The sequence below is a fragment of the Carlito syrichta genome, unplaced genomic scaffold (genome assembly GCF_000164805.1).
Source record: "Carlito syrichta isolate Samal-C Ts95f unplaced genomic scaffold, Tarsius_syrichta-2.0.1 Scaffold303429, whole genome shotgun sequence".
Taxonomy (NCBI): Eukaryota; Metazoa; Chordata; class Mammalia; order Primates; family Tarsiidae; genus Carlito; species Carlito syrichta.
Window position 1 is genome coordinate 344,292 of NW_007247525.1, and position 17,861 is coordinate 362,152.

The following is a 17,861-nucleotide window of genomic DNA, read 5'->3' on the forward strand; positions in this document are numbered from 1 at the left end:
TTCATTTAAATGCATATAAAATAATTAGTTACAGGGAAAAACTATTTCCACATTGCTTTAGAAAAAATGCATATGCATGATTTATGAATAGAGTTCTCCTTATTATATCTAGGGAGTGGGTAGAAAATACCCTTATCATCAGATCTTCTGTTGTTTCCCCTTCAGGCCTATACAAAAGTTTAAACTGTCAATCTTAAAGCCTTTAAAGTAGTTACCTTTCCCCTCATAGCTCACTTTCCATGACACACAATGAGCAGCTGAACATCATCCCCTTACCAGAGCCAGGCTGTGCTTTTTTTGTATTGTATCTCCTCAGGTCCTTCTTTTCCATGTTTTAACTGCAACTCCAACTCTCCTATTCTTCCCTGCAAAAACCATAGCATCAATCAGCATGTAAACGAGATGGTCAAAATGATCTTAAAATTTCTTTGGCAAAAACAGACACATCCTTTCCCATATGGCCATAAGTGCTCCTAATGGGATATCAAGTTATGAAGGAGGATGTGGGAGGAGAAATTATCACATTATTGCTCAGGTATTTCTACATCCACCAAAGAGGTACATCCTGGAGAAGTTGTATGTTTGGCAAATTTAGTGCAGGGGATTTCATTTTGGGATATCTATTAAATCAAAATTGAATTTCATAGGTCCCACTTAAAAAATCTCATACATGGTAATGATCTGCCTTTGTTGGAAACTAGTAATTTTAGTTGACCCTATATAGTATTGGTCTCTTTGCACAGTGTTGTAACAGAATAGTAGAAAGTGAGTTGGATAAGTGTGTAACACTTAAAATTCAGGTAATACACAATGTAAGGTATTCTCCAACATCTCCACATACATTTCTATCTCTTGAGTGAACTTATAAAAATAGATATAATTCCCAGCTTCTACTGTGTAATAAAAAGTTAATATTGTCCCTTTAAGACCAAGGCCTTCAAATATTCATTATCCTTTTCATTTTTTTACATTCAGGTGATTCTTCCTCTACTTCATCACCAATTATGTTATTTAAATGTTATTTAAATACTAGTTTGTTGATGGGCCCCAAATTCAACGAGAACTCAGATTGTGTATTCTATGATGGTGTCATGACCAACCATTTGTGGGAAGTTGTGGTGTGCCAGTTTACATTCTCATGAGCAATAGATAAGAGTTCCAGTTACTTCGCATCCTCACCAACAACTGAGATTGTCAGGTTTTTAATTTTTATCATTTTGGTAGATGTGAATGGTACTCACTATGGTTTTAATTTTATTTCATTGTTTACTAATGAAATTGAGCATATTTTCACGTTTATCTACTATTAGGATTTCCTATTCTGCCCATTTTCCTATTGGTTGCTTTTTTCTTACTGATTTTAGGGTTCAAAGGAATGTACTATAGAGGCAAAGTATAAACCTCTCTCTATATCTTAGGAAGAAAGGCAATACAGCTTGAAGGGTTAAGAATGTGGGCTCAGAATGCTTTGGCTTAATGCCATTTCCACTTACTGGTTGTGTACACTTAGGAAAGTTACTTCACCTATCTAAGCATTGGTTTATCATTTATAAGTTGTAGATAACAACTACTTCGTGATATTAGAGCATCACATTAAGTAATGTGGGAAAACGTCTATTTGGCAGAGAGCCTGATAACAAAAATAGCTCTATTACTAGGTTTGTTGTTAATAATCAAAAGTTCCCACTCTCCTCTATTAGCGGCATACAAAGTCATCTTTCATAAATATATCTAAATACCTCCTGAAATAATTCATATGTTTTAATTTGTATAATGTCATGACAAAAATGGTTTCTAAAAATGCAATATCCAGACTAAGAAGTTACATGTGCTTGTGTTTCTCTCATATACTTTCAATTACCAGCCTGTGAGCTCACTGAGGGCAAAGACTGTTTATCAGTCTATAGAGTCCTTGAATGTAGCGCAACTTCTCGCTTACAGTGCCCTGAAGCTACCAATTCTGGCACTCTGGGATGTGATGGGAAGTCTATCCACATCCTTCATACTTCAGTCATATCCACCCTCATCTCCATATTTTCAAAGATAGAATTCTAGTTCTTTTTTTCTCCCCTTTATCTCTTGGAGCAAAATATCAGGGATAATCAAACTTGTAAAATATTGATATTAGCATCTCATGAGTGCAGGAAAATAGAAAATAATTTGTATTGACTGTTGTCTTTGCTACTCATGTTAAATTTTTAAATTATGTCTCTTTACTCCTAAAATATTTATTTCCTATAATACTTTTCTAAAAGAAAAATAGATAAGGAACAGGAAATTAAAAGGTTAAAATCTGTTTAGAATGTTTAGAAATAAGCAAAATACAAGAAAACTAGAATATGTGTAACTTCTTGAAAAGACTTCCTTTTCTAACTTCCCCTGTAGTCATAAACCAGTACAAACCATTCTACTGTGACTAAGTAAATTTAGTATCTTTCTCAGAGTCTCTATTCCTTTCCATCTCCTCTTCTGGAATGTCTCTTTAACCTCCTCTACCCAATCCATGTTAGGTGATTTATTCAGACCTGCTTTGCCTTCCAATTGTTTACCTACTGGTAACTGAGCGATCCAGTGGTATTTAATTCAGCCACCTCTACTTCTGGTAAGCAGCTGTGGTTAAGGGTGAAAAACACTTATTGGGAGTAAAAAGGCTAAAATGATCATTTAAATTAAGATTTTTGCATTTTCTGTAGATTCCAATTATTAATCTGTCCATCCTCCTAATTTTTATCACTAGCCATACATCTAAGAATTTGCTGATTATAGTGAGAAATTTTACCTAGCTCACTCTACATTACAAACAAAACAGACACACAAAACAACAACAACTATACAAGCGGTTAAAGAGTACCTTATTGGGGCACATAGTTTCTGATCCTGACCTTGATTTTAGATTTTTTTTTTTTTAGTTGGAGTCTCACTCCGTCACCCAGACTGCAGTGCAGTAGCCGCTTCTGGCCACTGCAGCCTCGACCTCCCGGGCTCCAGAGATCCTTCCGCCTCAGTCTTCCAAGTAGCTGGAACTACAGGCACACTACCACGCCTGGCTAAGTTTTTTTTTAATTTATTGTAGAGATGAGGTCTCGCCAAGTTCCTTGGGCGGGTCTCGATCTTAGATTAATTTACAACCAGTTGACCAACTCTTTAGGAAATGTCCATAGCCGACCTCTCTCACAGTCCCAAAGAGCACTTTTCACAAAGGCTAGAGACCTTAGCCTCCTCAGCACCCCACAAGGACAACAAAGTAAAGAAGACTGTGGAGAGCTCCTTACCAAAATGGTCTCTGTACTGTCGGCTCATAGCTACATTTTTTATCTTAAAGGGAAGAAATCCAAATACCTTCCCATGTCAACCATTTTGATATGCTTACAATTCAAACCCCTAAGTTCCTGTGGAAAAATTAGCCAAGGCTGGGAGTAGATGCCTAAATAGAACCCACTAGCAGTATTCAGATCTGACTTATTCACATCCTAATCAGCCTTCAGGAAGTAATGTAGACTGTACCTTTTAGCATGCCTTCTAGGCTTAATTGAATGAAACATGGGTCCTCTAAATGATCCCGTAGTTTAATGCTACAAAATATATCTGGTGCCAGATGGAAGTAACTATAACTCCTGTACAGAAAATGTGTCTTTTAGGACAGAAATTCTTGATCTAGATAAGGAGTAGTCTGGCAGTTGCTCCAATTCTTCTAAGATAACATAAATTCTATTTAAGTGTATGGACTCATTTAAAAAACTTAAAGTAAAATGCATCAGTGTACTTTCAAGTAATGGTGATAGACTAAAACACATTGCTGTATTTTCAAATAATGCTGAAAATCTTATTATAGTTCATCCTTTTACTTTCACTTCTTTTGTCACCAATTCTTAGTTGACTTATTAGAAATCCATTGTAAAGAGATTTTAAACAATAAATAAAGATATATACAATCACTTCAACAGAATAAAGGCCGAATAATTGACCTGCATTACAAAAAATAGTCAGCAAGTTTTTCATAAACATATCTGTCCTTTAAAACATTAAACAACTTTGCATTATTTATTTTACAGTTAATGACAGTGTTGGGAAAAATGTAAGGTGCAGTGGAAAATGCTGAGGCTCTAAAAGTCACACAAATCCAGGTTAAGTTCCAATACTTTCATTTACTGACTGTTAAGTTTTGAGCTGTTTGCTTTGCTTTCCTACCTAACCCTGCTTCCCCATCTATAATCCCATTATATATGAGGTTAATAACATCCACTTCAAAGGCTTTCTGAAAAGATTAATTAAATAATACATAAATGTTTGATACAAACTAGTTATTCAACAAATGGTAGCTCTTATGAAAAAAATCATGGAGTATTTTGAAATCAATTGCCAGTCACCTGCAGAGTTATACTATAATCCTATTCGATTTAGCCTTTCTTACACTAAGAGCTAAATAAAATTCTCAGTTCATTCTGAAGGAGGAGGGGTTATTCACCCCTTTTATAGCTGCCCATAGCATTTGTACATCTGTCACTAAAGCATGGAAGATACTGTACTGGAACTGCTATTGGACATACCATCCTTCCCCCGCTGAAGTGGGAGGTTACTGTGAGGAAGGAGTGCTCTGTGTACCCCAGACATTCAGCACAGGACCTGCTCAATATAAAATGCTCCATAAACATCTGGTAAAGGAAAACTGCAAAATTACCTAGGGAAAAATAAATGTGAGAAAAAGTGCATACTTTGACTTGCAATCTCACGCTTCCTGAATTAAAAACTGTAATAGGCTAAGGGTGTGTATAAGGATGTTAAAGAAATGTAGAGACATGAGTCTATCATTCATTCACTCCTGCATTTATTCAAAACATACTCAGATGCTGCTGAGTATAAAAACTGGGTAAGGAAACAATGAGCAAAAGGAAACGATGTTTCCAAAGAAACATCTTAAAATGCGGACTACAGTGCATTTAAGGAATCATTTAAAACAACGTTGCTCAAAGTTTAGTAGACTAAGTGGGTTAAAATCACCTGGCAGTGTGTTAAACATGGAGAGTTCTGATTCCCTACTCAGTTCTAATTAACCAGAATATCTGAAAACATAACAGTGTTTTATAAATTCTAACTTCAATAACATATGTTGCAACAAGGTTTTAATTTGAGATGGGAACACCAATGGCCAGAAACTCAGTCATTCCTCCTACCTCATCCTAACCTCTACTCTCACTCCCCATCCTATTTTATAGGACAACTGTTATCTTTAAGCACAACACCACACTTCCTGAGACTCTGTAAAAATCTTACTATGAGACATAGATTACTAAAGTAGCATCAGATTTTTTTCTATCATCCTTAACAATTAATTTTAAGTGAGAAAAAAGAACTGAGCTAGTTATTTTCTTATATTGTTAACGTTGTATTATATATTCCCCAACTGATTAAAATTATTTGTAGTTTTAAAAACTTACAAACTATTACTTATAACATTATTGAATTGAATGTAGTCAAATTGAGTATAGTTTATTTATTTAGTGAGCACCTAGTATATTTTACCTAGTATATTTTAGACACAACAGAGAAGAAACACAGCTCCTGCCCTCAAGGAGCACAGAGATAACTTGAGTTCCCGGATATACAGCCATCATGACAAAGGCTTCAAAAAGGGAAGCACAGGTACTAAGGAAGTACAAGAGAGAGTCATATAATCCATTGGGGGAGAGAATTACAGCACAAAGTCCCTGCCCAGATAAATTGATCAAGTAGAAATCAGGTAGGCAAAGAGGGAATGGTGGGGTCTGAGACAGAAAGAGTAATGTATGTGAAAGCTAAGAGGTTAGAGAAGACATGGTGAGTTTAAGAAAACATATTTAGCAAGACTGAAACATTAAAATCTAGGCAAAGGTTAAGAGATAAGGTTGAAGATGTAAGCAAGTCCAGGTGAGGAAGCACAGGTATAGGGGAAGACAATGAGCTCGGGCTGGGATGCACCAAGTCAGATGCTGTGGGCAGCCAAGCAGGGACAGCCAGAAGGCAGTGGGACAGAGAAGAGGGGCATTTAGGAGGTACCTCTGGATGAGATACACAGATTTGGTGGTCATCAAAATTTAAGTGTAGTGATATATGAATGCCTCACATTCTCCTATGAGTAAAAATAGCAATTATGTTTTTGATAGTGCTATTTTCCCAAGTGTTTTTTATGTTAAAAACATACTTGCAGTAAAATTTAAGATAAGAAGGAGATACAGTTCTGAAGCAAACCCCATGGTTTTATTACCTGTAAAATGGCATGGTAAGCTCGATTCATATATAAAAGCCAGGCCTGAGGAAGAAAAATTGCACGGTGCCACTCTGAAAGCTGGATATGAACCTGTGGGAAAAATGTACCACAATATGTTAGACTACACAGTATTAAAACAGAATAAAATTAAAACTATATCATCAATGCTTTCTTCCCTCTATTTAAGTGGTTTAGGTTCTAAAAACAAACCAGATCAGTCCAGGATCTAAACCACAAATAATATCTTTTGGACATTTCTAAAGAAGAAGAGTTTGGAGTCTCATGAAGGCAAAATAAAGAAAGCCTGGAATTTTCTAAATTAAAGCAAATAAAATCCTACAATAATAACATGTTAAAATGTATGTGTAACACAAATCTGTACTTGAAAATTAGGGGGAAACTCAGTAAAGTCTCTTGCCAATGTCAGGAAACCAGACATTGTCTAACAAATCCTCCTAGCAATTTTAAATAAAAATAAATATTGCTCATATCCTGGATTTCCAATATGATCATTTCTGAAGTAATGAACTTAAATTGCCAACAGAAATATCATGTTTTATAGAAACCATGGTGGTAAGAACATGCAAATGAGTACTGCACGCAGCAATTGTGCACACCACTAGATAAATGCCCTTTAATCAGTGTGGGTAAACAAGAGAGAAATGATATATGCCAACATGGAAACTCTTTCTCAACAGAGGCCCAGACAAAACATCTGGTTTTCATAGTCATTTCGGTTTCTACCTATTTGTATATGGCTATCTTGCAACAAATCTTCTCAAGGTCTGCTTCTGTTAAAGAAAGATCACTCAAGAAAAACAGTCATAGTGCATCACATTTCATGCTTCCTGTAGTTCTTCTCATCTAAAGTTAAACAACTAAAACTTAAGTCTGTGTCCCATGGACAAAAAAAAAAAAGAAGACAAATTTATATATAATTGCACCAGAATCATGATAACTAGTGTTTAAACACATTTTATTGCATTCTTAGAAATAATATTCTCAAGTGCCTTGTGATAGGGGAGATAACAGCTTCACTGAATATAGTTGGTTCCTATGACCTCTGGTATGTTCATAAATCTGAGTCTTAATGAGGGCCTACAGGTACACTGGAAAGATGATGGGATTATCAATCAGTCTGTCTCTGCAGAGTTTTCCACCTAGTGAGAGAGCTAAAAACAGGCCCAAATAGATTAAAAGGCAACATTACAAAGAATCCACGAGAATGAAGGGAACAAAGAGATTAATTCTGACTGCTATCTATCGCTTCTCATGGCACTGTTGTTGTTGTTGTTGCTTTTAATTAGATATTCAAAACAGTATGAAACAGATACTCAGACCATGAAATGAACTTCAAAAAAATTATAAAAAACAAGACTTTTCCTGATTAAGTACTCTGCCAGCAGGGTAAGGGGAGTCTTGTCAATATGTCAATAAAAATCCTTGAAGGAATGAGTCCTCCAGCTCCTGCTTCTTTTTCTCCCGCTATCCAGGAGGCGAACAACAACCTACGCTATATTTCCAGGTGAGGAGGCATTAATTAGTTCTTGACCATGCTCTCTGTTTTCAAAATGTGGGAAATCTTCTATAACTTTTTCCCTATCAATTCTGTTCCCTTTTCATAAAATATACTGTCTTCAAGCTCTATTTTGATATGTGTATTTAACAGAAACAATATTCAAACACCACACCCCAAATTTGTATCTTTTATTTAAAAACCTCAAAATATTTTTTAATTTTCCTGTCAAATACCATGAATATCATGCACTACTGAGAATATTCATAGTCTCAGCAAGTTGGCAAAAGGAGCAATCTGAGAAGACAATGATCTTGCTTCTTAAACTTGAGATAAAAAAAAGAAAAGGATTATGGAAAAATGTAAATGAAAATGAGAAAATCAAATGTTGAACCTCTAAAAATGAAGACATTCATGTCAGGAAATCTATTTAAAAGGTTACAAAATGAAGGTTAAAGCTAATCCTCTTCCTGCTGCTCCAACCATAGCTGAAGGTGGGTGCAGGGACACAGCAGAATGCTTCAGCCTAGACAGCAGCTTGAACTTCCCAAGTTTTATGGGATTCTACCCTAGCGTTAGTGTTTTATGGAGTTAGTTGTACATAAATCTCTTTTAAAATGCACTCTCTTACTCTTTCCCTTAACGAAGAGAGACTTAGAGAAAGAGAAAGTCAGGCTCTTATGTTCTAGTTATTTCACCGGCAAAAGGGACTCCCCTGACAATTTCAACAAAAATACATTTCAATTTAGTATACTGGATAGCCATCTATATATATATATTATTGCCTATATTTTGGGTTAATGTTGACAGGTTGAAAAATAAATTCAATTAGCATTTATAAAGTATGAAAATGATATCTAATTTGCTATAATTGTGAGAAGGCTTTGAAGAAAATCCAATCAACAAAATAATTACAAATCATTAAGCTGCAATCTAGTCCTCAGCAAAGGATAAAGCAGAAATCTCAACCACTGTGTCATCATGTTTTAATGACTGTGTAAAATTTATTTTTCCATAGCTAACTGCACCTATTCTTGCAAAGACAGCTGTCTGATGGATCACTGAGATGAATGGTCCTATGACCTAGGGAGGAACTGAGTTCCCATGTGTAAGAGATAGTGACAATAATGAAACATTACTCAAGTGCCTAAAAAAGAGACCACATTAAGACCATATGCGTAAGGAGAAGGATGCTAATGAGACAAGGGCGGGGATGGGAGTAAGTTACAGGGTTAAACAGGGTGGTCAGGGTAGATCTCATTGAGGTGAAGTCCAGGCAAAAACTTGATGGAAGTGAGAATGTAAAAGCAATACTGGAAATATAAAATAGTCCAGATGTCATAGAATACAGTTTGGTGGCTATTCAGAAAGTTAAACGTAGATATGCCATATGACTCAGCATTTCCAAACCTAGGTATATACTCAGAGGAACTGAAAACAGGTATCCAAACAACTACTTGTACATGGATACTCACAGTAGCACTTTCACAATAGCAAAAAGGTAAAAACAACCCAAATGTCTGTCAATGGATGAATGTATTAACAAAATGTGCTATATGCATATGATAAAAATATTATTCATCCATGAAAAAAAGTACTGATAACATACTACACGGTGAGTGAACCTTGAAAATACACCAAAATGAAAGAAGTCAGATACGAAAGGTCACGTATTATATGATTCCACTCATATGAAATCTCTAGAATAGGTAAATCCAGAGAGACAGAAAGCAGATTAGTGGTTGCTAGGAGTGAAGAATAGAGGAGAGAGGAAAAAAGGAGGGGGAGTAGAAAGTGACTGCTTAAGGGGTACATGGTCTCATTTGGAGGTGACAAACATGTTTTGGAACTAGATAGAAGTGACAGTTGCCCAACAATATGAATGTACTAAATGCCAGTAAATTGTATACTTTAAGGTTTAAAATAGTTTATTTCATGCTCTGTGAATGTCACCTCAATTAAAAAACAAAAACAAGGTAAGGCAAAGGTCCTAGGGTAGGCACATGGCTGACTTGTTTGAGGAACAGAAAGGCAGCCAGTGTAACTAGAATAGACAAAGTGAGCAAAGGAGAGAGTGGAAGGATGTTGGTGAATTAGCAGGGGACCCAGAGAGTCCAGGGACTTCCAGGTCACTTTTCAGAACTTGCTTTTATTCTTACTAAAGAGAGAGCCATTATAAGGTTCTAAGATGAATTACATGATCAAATTTATGTTGTAAAAGGACCACACTGACTGCTATGTTGAGAACAGATTATAGATAGCAAAGGTCAACACAAGGAAACCCACTCAGAGGCTACTTCAACAATCCAGGTAAAAGATAATGGCAGCTCAGACAGAGTTGTATCAGTAGTAATTTTCTCCCCCATTCCCTATACAATATTAAGTAAAATGCCAACAGATAAGACAGAAAGCCAAGAAACAAAACTTATCTAGATGAAGTGATGATAAAGCTAGAGACTTGAAGTTCAGCTCTCTTGTCATTTGAGACCACTTTGTGGTAGTCCCTAGGACTCTTTAAATCACAGTTTTAATTAAAGGGGCAGAAAAGAGATCAGTGGGCATCAGGAAATGGTGCTAGGGGAAAGAGTTGACTATAAAGGAGTATGGAGAAGTTTTTCACATGATTGAACTGTTCTTATCTTGACCATAATGCTGGCTACAGGTATGTGTGCACTTGCCAAAACTCATAGTTCTGTATGCTAAAAGGAGAGAAATCTACCATTTGCATATTATACCTCAATAAAAATAAAATTCAAAATATGTAGTTTGAAAAATCAGTACTGTTAGAACATATATTTCCCAAACTCTCACATCCTACCGTCTATTACATTTGGCACATTTCTTACTTATCATTCAAAGTCCACCTTACCTCTTATTTTTCCTGTTTTCCAGTTATCCAATCTGAAATTGCTAGCTTATCCTGTGTTATCTCTCCTACCTCTAACTCAAGCTGCCCAGTCTACTTCTGAAATGTTTATTACATATGTCTCTACTTTCTTCTTAATTGGTATAGTTTTAACTAATTCTTCCCTAGATGACTATGACGTCACCTAACTGATCTCTTAACAGTCGAAAGTCTTTCCTCCTACTAACACCCCATAAATGGTTTAAAAACATTTGATGATTCATTAAGAAAAAAAGGCCACACTCTTTTGTATAATGTGCAAAGTCTTTAGACTAAAAAGATACTTTAAGAAATAACTGTGTGGGCCAAGACCTTCAACCAATTTCTCCACTTGAGTTCTCGCTCCCCTCTTTCGTATAACCCAATTAATTCCCAACCTTGTCTTATATTTTACAGGATCTTTGCATTCAGTGCTCTGTCTGTCCCAAATGACAGAGCACCCAAATGTCAGGTCTGCTTCTCATTTCTACTTACTAAAATAATTTCTCCCATCTCTATATGTCCAGTATATACATGCCTCTCCTGTAACCCTCCACAGACTCCGACTTTAGACCTTAACCTCAAACAATCCTAAGAAGCAGAGATCATGTCATCTTCATGCTAGAATCCCTTGATGGTACCCATAACAGCGTCTTGCACACAAGTGTTCAATTAAGCACCTACTGTGTTTAACAGAATTAAATATACAGCATTCTCTTTAAGACAAATTCTTGTCATGTGAAAACCATATGACCATAAGCAAGTAGTTGCAGAACATTATTGTGACTCACGTTTAATCACAAAAGTTTCAAAAATATTTTTAGCAGACACAGCTAAATTCAAATAAATATGAGTTATTGAGGACACAGTGATTTGAAATTTTATAAAAGATGTCCAAAATGTTCTAGGTAGGAAATGTTTAATTCCAGACAAAAACATAGTGAGTGACAAGCAAAATTTTAAAGTAGGTATTATAAATTTTGCATTTTGAAATTCCCTAAACTTTTATATTTGTATCATATAGGTTCTAACTGTGTATACCTGAAATACTAGCTCAACAAAAAATATTCTGCTTAGAAACAAAATTCACAATTATAGGGGAAGGTTGGGAGAGAAAATTAAAAAGTAATTATGTTTCTTCCTTCATACGTGTTTTAAATGAAGAAAGTACATGGTCATTTAATTGGTAAATTTACTGTTCAGAACACTGGGCCCAGAAATTTGGTAGTGTGCTCTGCCTCTTGAGTGATCTTAACAAATATAATTATTCTATCTACAAGAAAATATACATTTTAACAGCCCTTCATTAAGTACTATAAATCAAATAAGACAAACTTTTGATGAGGTTTTTGACTGTCAAACTAGAATGGGATAGGCAAAGCAGCATGTAAAAATCAACAGGTAAACTAAATCTTTGCTATTTAGGATAAAATTCCAAACTTATAAGGAGTAAAAGGATACTTCAGTTGACACACAGACACATAAACAAATACTGATCCACTACATTTAACTTTGTGACAGAGAGATTATTCCCACATTCCCAGAAGAAAAGCCATTTGCACTTAGTGTTAGAGACCCCAAGAGCAACTCTATGTCCTATCGTTTAGACACAAGAAATAGCAGGCTTCAATTTTCCGTCTAAAGTAATCTTGTTGGCACAAAATACTTTTTTGTTATACAGTCCTTTGACAAACAGTGACAAGACAATGAAGGAAATTTTTTTAAAGTAAAATGACTTTCATCTCTTTGTAGGTGTTTTCTGGACATTTAATATTTTCTCTCTCTCTCTCTCTTTCCCCCTTCCGTCGCCCCTTCCCTCCTTCCCTCTCTCCCTCTTTTTATTCTACTCCTTCATCTGCTTTCCTATCAGGATAACATTAGCTTGAAAGCAGACAATTCAATCACATCTCAAGTAACCATTTACTCTGTTATTTAACAGAAGGGGGGAAACCCAGTTACCATAACAACTCACATCCACATAGTAATTATGGAGTATCTAAAATATAGCAAACCAGACTTTTCACAGTATTTTCTAAGAGGAACATGTAATAAGCACAGATACCATTTCTCCCCATTATTATTCACAATTTTTTATTTAATTGTTTCATATTGCAAAAATGCTAACACTACTCTATGAATTTCTTATCCATAGAGTAATGTTAGCATTTTTCAAATAAAGAAAAAACAGAAAGAAAAAAGTCAATGCACTTCTTATATTTCAAATGATTGTTTATATCATATATACTTTTCAGCATCTAGAGAAAAAAATTAAAAGGCAGAAAAAAATCAAAATTAATATATAAGGTGAAAAGGATCTAAGGAAGGAAGGAAGAAAGAGAAAGAAAGAAAAAGAAGTAAAAGAATGTACAACTAAACATTTCATTCAGAGTAGAGCTGCCAGTAAGTCTAGATAAGGTTTCTCTGAAATAAAATGAAAAAAAAAAAAGCTCATTACCTAATGTTGAGGCAGAAATATGGTTGGGTAGTGGTGGCAGGATCAGAAAAATTTTGCATGTTCCTAAGAATGGAGAAAATAATGAAGTAAGACTGCCATTCTCATCCAGGGACAAATCAGCATCAGCCAAATTAGGTGAGACTGTCATGTCAGATTTGGAAATGCCAAAGAATGACACGACTGGCAGCAAATTTCAGGGAAGGAAACTGTCATTCACTTTCAGCTTCTTCTTCAACAGAGAAGCAAAGTTAACAGGATGAGAAACAGGTATGTATTAGAACAGAAGAGGACGGCTACCTTAACTTGGAGAAGACCTAGTGGATCTGAAATGACCACTGGTTGTCTCCTGTTCAAGGGATCAAAGAAAGAGGGCACTTCAGTTTTAGAGAAGGTTAAATAAGACAGCAGCTATTCAGAACTCTGCTTCTGGTGTGTCAGACTAAACTCAAATCAGACTTCGATCTGTGATCATGAGAGAATTTTACTTTAAGAAAACTTGGATCTGTGATCATGGAAGAATTTCACTTTCAGAAAAGGCAAGGAAAAAATTCAAAGTTTTTAAAAATAAAAGGATGTAATATTTTCCAAAGGCATTAATAACAGATTACATTAAATATCTAGTTCTCCACAGCACTAAAAATTACTTGATTTAGTTAACACACAGTTCTTGTGAAGTATCGACAATTACACAAGACAAAATACACTTCAAAATGTAAAGAGCAACAGTTTCTAATCCAGTCTGTGAAATTGCTAGAAATTGCTATTCCATCCTAACAACAACTAAAAAGCTGAACAAACTGAAAAAAAATCAATAAATCTTCTGAGGTCTGTAAAAGAAGTGAGATCATAGAGCAAAAATTGAAGAGGCAAGCAAATACAGAGAATCACAACTTACCAGGGCAGAAAATTCCATGATAACCAGTGTCGGGCACAAAACCTGAATTGTAACTGATAAATGGCTGAAGGCTAAGTGTGGAAAAGTCTGAGAATTAAAAACTCTAGGCAGACTCAGTCATAGAGGAATCCCCACACCTTTATGAGTTTTACCTCCAGAAGCCTAGCCAGTTCTCATTGTGAACATAGAGAAAAATCACCTTGTGCTCAGAGTAGGAGGATGGGAAAACATTTTTTTGAAATATATCAGAGGATTCTATTTTTAACAAGAAACTATCTAAATCAGTGGGTTAGAGACTAATTTAATGAAGTTTTATCACAACTTAACTAGCCTAAAGGAGAGGAATACCCAATTTCAACATCCTCTAGCCTTCCACATGAGAGAAGGGAAATAGACAATTTCAGTCCATTTTGGCCATTCTGTCCCACCTAATAGGAAACAAATAAAAAAACTGAAAAACACTTGTGAAGGTTACAGACTCACTAAGAGATTGAGACCTAATTATGGGACTATAGAATGTTTCTAATCCCCCTACACTTTACCACTACATTACCAAAGATCTATTTACTTCAGTTACTTTTACCTTGTACATCATGTCTGGCTATCAAAACAAACTATGAGGTAGACTGGAAGGCAAATAACACAATTTGAAGAGACAGAGCAAGCATAAGAAACAAACACAGATATGGCAGGGATGTTGGAATTATCAAACTGGAAATATAAAGAAACCATAATTAATATGGTAAAGACCATAATGGATAATGTACACATTATGCAAGAACAGATGGACAATGTAAGCAGAGAGATGGAAATTCTAAGAAAGAACTCACTCCCAAAACATGCTAGAGATGAAAAACACTGTAACAGAAATGAAGAATGGCTTTGATGAGCTTATTAATAGATTGGACACAACTGAGGAAATAATTTCTGAGCTTGAGGATATCCCAATAGAAACCTCCAAAATTAAAAAGCAGCTGGGTTCGGTGGCTTAGCCTGTAAACCCGCGCTTTGGGAGGCTGAGGTGAGTGGATTGCCTGAGCCCGCGGGTTCGAGACCTGCCTGGGCAGCTTGGCGAGAGCTCATCTCTACAATGAATCAAAAAATAAAAAAATAAAAAAAATAAAAAGGCCAGGCTCGATGGCTCAGTCTGTAATCCCATGCTTTGGGAGGCCGAGGTGAGTGAATTGACTGAGCCCGCGGGTTCGAGACCTGCCTGGGCAACTTGGCGAGACCTCATCTCTACAATAAATCAAAAAAATTAGCCAGGCGTGGTAGAGCGTGCCTGTAGTTCCAGCTACTTGGAAGGCTGAGGTGGAAGGATCGCTGGAGCCCAGCCGGTTGAGGCTGTGGTGGCCGGGAGTAGCCACTGCACTCCAGTCTGGGCAACTGAGTGAGACTCCAACTCAAAAAAAAAAAAAAAAACTATACTAAAAAGAGAAAAAGACACACACACACACACACACACACACACACACACACACACACTCACAAATCAGAAAGGAAAAGCCAAGATCTATGGGACAATTACAAAAGTTGTGATATATGCCTAATGGGAAAGCCAGAAGGAGAAGAGAAAAAAAAAGAAGAAATGTTTGAAATAATCATGAGCGAGATTTTCTCCAAATTAATGTCAGACACCAAGTTGTAGGAGGCTCAGACAACACCAAGCAGGAAAAATACTGAAAACCTACAGGTCAGCATATCATATTTCAACTATAGAAAATCAAAGATAAGGAAAAAAATTCTGAAAGAAGGCCGAGGAAAAAATATCTTACCTGTAGAGAAGCAAAGATAAGAATTACATGTAATTTCCCCTCAGAAACCATGCAACTAAGAAGAGAATAAAGTGAAACATTTAAAGTGTTGAGAGAACAAAATCACCAACCTAGAATTCTGTACCCCCATGAAATGATCCTTCAAAAGTGAAGGAGAAATAAAGTCTTACTCAGACAAACAAAAATGGAAGAAGTTTGTTACCAGTACACTGGCCTTACAGGAAATGTCAAAAATTTTTAGACAGAAGGAAAATTTTATATATATATATCAGAAACCAGACCTAGATGAGGAAAGGAAAGACACCAGAGAAGAAATAAATGAAGATTAAAAGAAAAAAAACAAGATTTTTATTGTCTTATTCTTAGCTGATCTAACAGACAACTTGCTAAAAATAATAATAGCAGTAATAATTTGATTATGTGTAAGTGAAATGAATGACAGCAATGATACAAAGGATGAAGGAAGGGAATTAGGATTATTTGTTGTTATAAATTACCTGCAGTACCTGTGAAGTGATACAGTGTTCTTTACAAATAGACTTAGACTAACTGTATATGCATATTGCAAACTCTAGGGAAACCCCTATAAAAAATTAAAAGAGAAGCACAGCTGATGTACTAACTAAAGAGAAAAAATGGAGTCATAAAGAATATTCAAATGAAAACATAAGTGACAGAAAAAGAATAGAAGATAAAAGCAGAAACAAAGAACATGGGCAACAAACAGATATAACAGATATGAAAGATATTAATCAAACTATATCAATAATCATTTTGAAACTCAATGGTCTAAATGAAGCAATTAAAAGACAAAGAATGTCAGAATAGACCAAAAAACAAGAACCAACTATATGTTGCCTACAAGAAACCCACTTTAAATATAAGAACACATACAGACAAAAAGTAAATGGGTAGAAGATTCTAGCACTAACCAAAGGAAAGTGGAAGAACCTATATTCATTTCAGAAAAGCAGATTTTACAGCAAGGAAAGTTGTCAAGAATGAGAAGAACATTACATAATAATAAAGGATTTAATTCACCGTGGAGATACAACAATCCTTAAGGTGTATGCACCTAGCAACAAAATATCAAAAATACATGAGGCAAAATCTGATAGAACCACAAGGAAAAATAGATTAATCCACTGTTATAGCTGAAATGCTTCTCTAGCAGAAATGAATAGATCCAATGAGCAGAACACCAGTGGGTGAACTCAAAAACACCATCAATCAAATGAATATAATAGACATCTAAAAATTACTTCATCAAAAAACAGCAAAATGCACATTCTTCTCATGTTCACACAGAATATTCACCAATATTAACTACATTCTGGGCCATAAAATACACTATAACAAATTTAAGAGAACAGAAATCATATACACTGTGTGCTTCCAGATCACAATGGAATTAAACTAAAAATCAATAATAAAAAATATTTGAAAAGTTCCCAAATATTTGGAAATTAAACAATATACTTCTAAACAACACATGTCAAAGAAGAAGTTTCAAAATAAAATTTTAAGTATTTTGAACTAAATGAAAATTAAAACACAACTTATTTGTGGGATGTAGCAAAAGCAGTGTTTAGAGGAAAATGTATAGTATTGAGTACACACATTAGAAAAGAAGAAGAAAAATGTAAAACCAATCGTGTAAGCTTCTACATTTATAAACTTGAAAAACAGGAACAAATTAAATTCAAGGTAAGCAGGAGAGAAGAAATAATAAAAATTTGAGCAGCCTAGAAGTGGGGGACTCATGTCTATAATCCTAGTGCTTTTGAAAGCCAAGGCAAGAGGATCACTTGAGGCTAGGGGTTCAAGACCAGTCTGGGCAACATAGTGAGACTCTCTCTCTAACAAAACAAAACAAAAAACAAAGAAAGAAAGAAAACTAGCCAGGCATGATGGCACATGCCTATAGTACCAGCTACTCAAGAGGCTGAAGTGGGAGTATCACTTGAGCACAGAAGTTCGTGGTTATAGTGAGGTATAATCATGCAATCCAACCTGGGCAACAAAGGGAGAGGCTTTACACACACACACACACACACACACACACACACACACACACACACACACACACACA

General features: G+C 35.5%; 1 protein-coding gene across 1 annotated transcript in view; it reads right to left on the reverse strand.

Moving 5' to 3' along the window:
* Positions 1–17,861, reverse strand: part of FOCAD (focadhesin) — a 95,453-nt gene that overhangs the window by 68,567 nt on the left and 9,025 nt on the right. Inside the window, exons 3-4 of the mRNA XM_021712614.1 lie at positions 6,242–6,334; positions 277–365 (exon numbers count right to left, since the gene is read on the reverse strand). Coding sequence (XP_021568289.1) covers positions 277–365; positions 6,242–6,334 — 182 coding nt within the window. The remainder of the gene's footprint in view (positions 1–276; positions 366–6,241; positions 6,335–17,861) is intronic.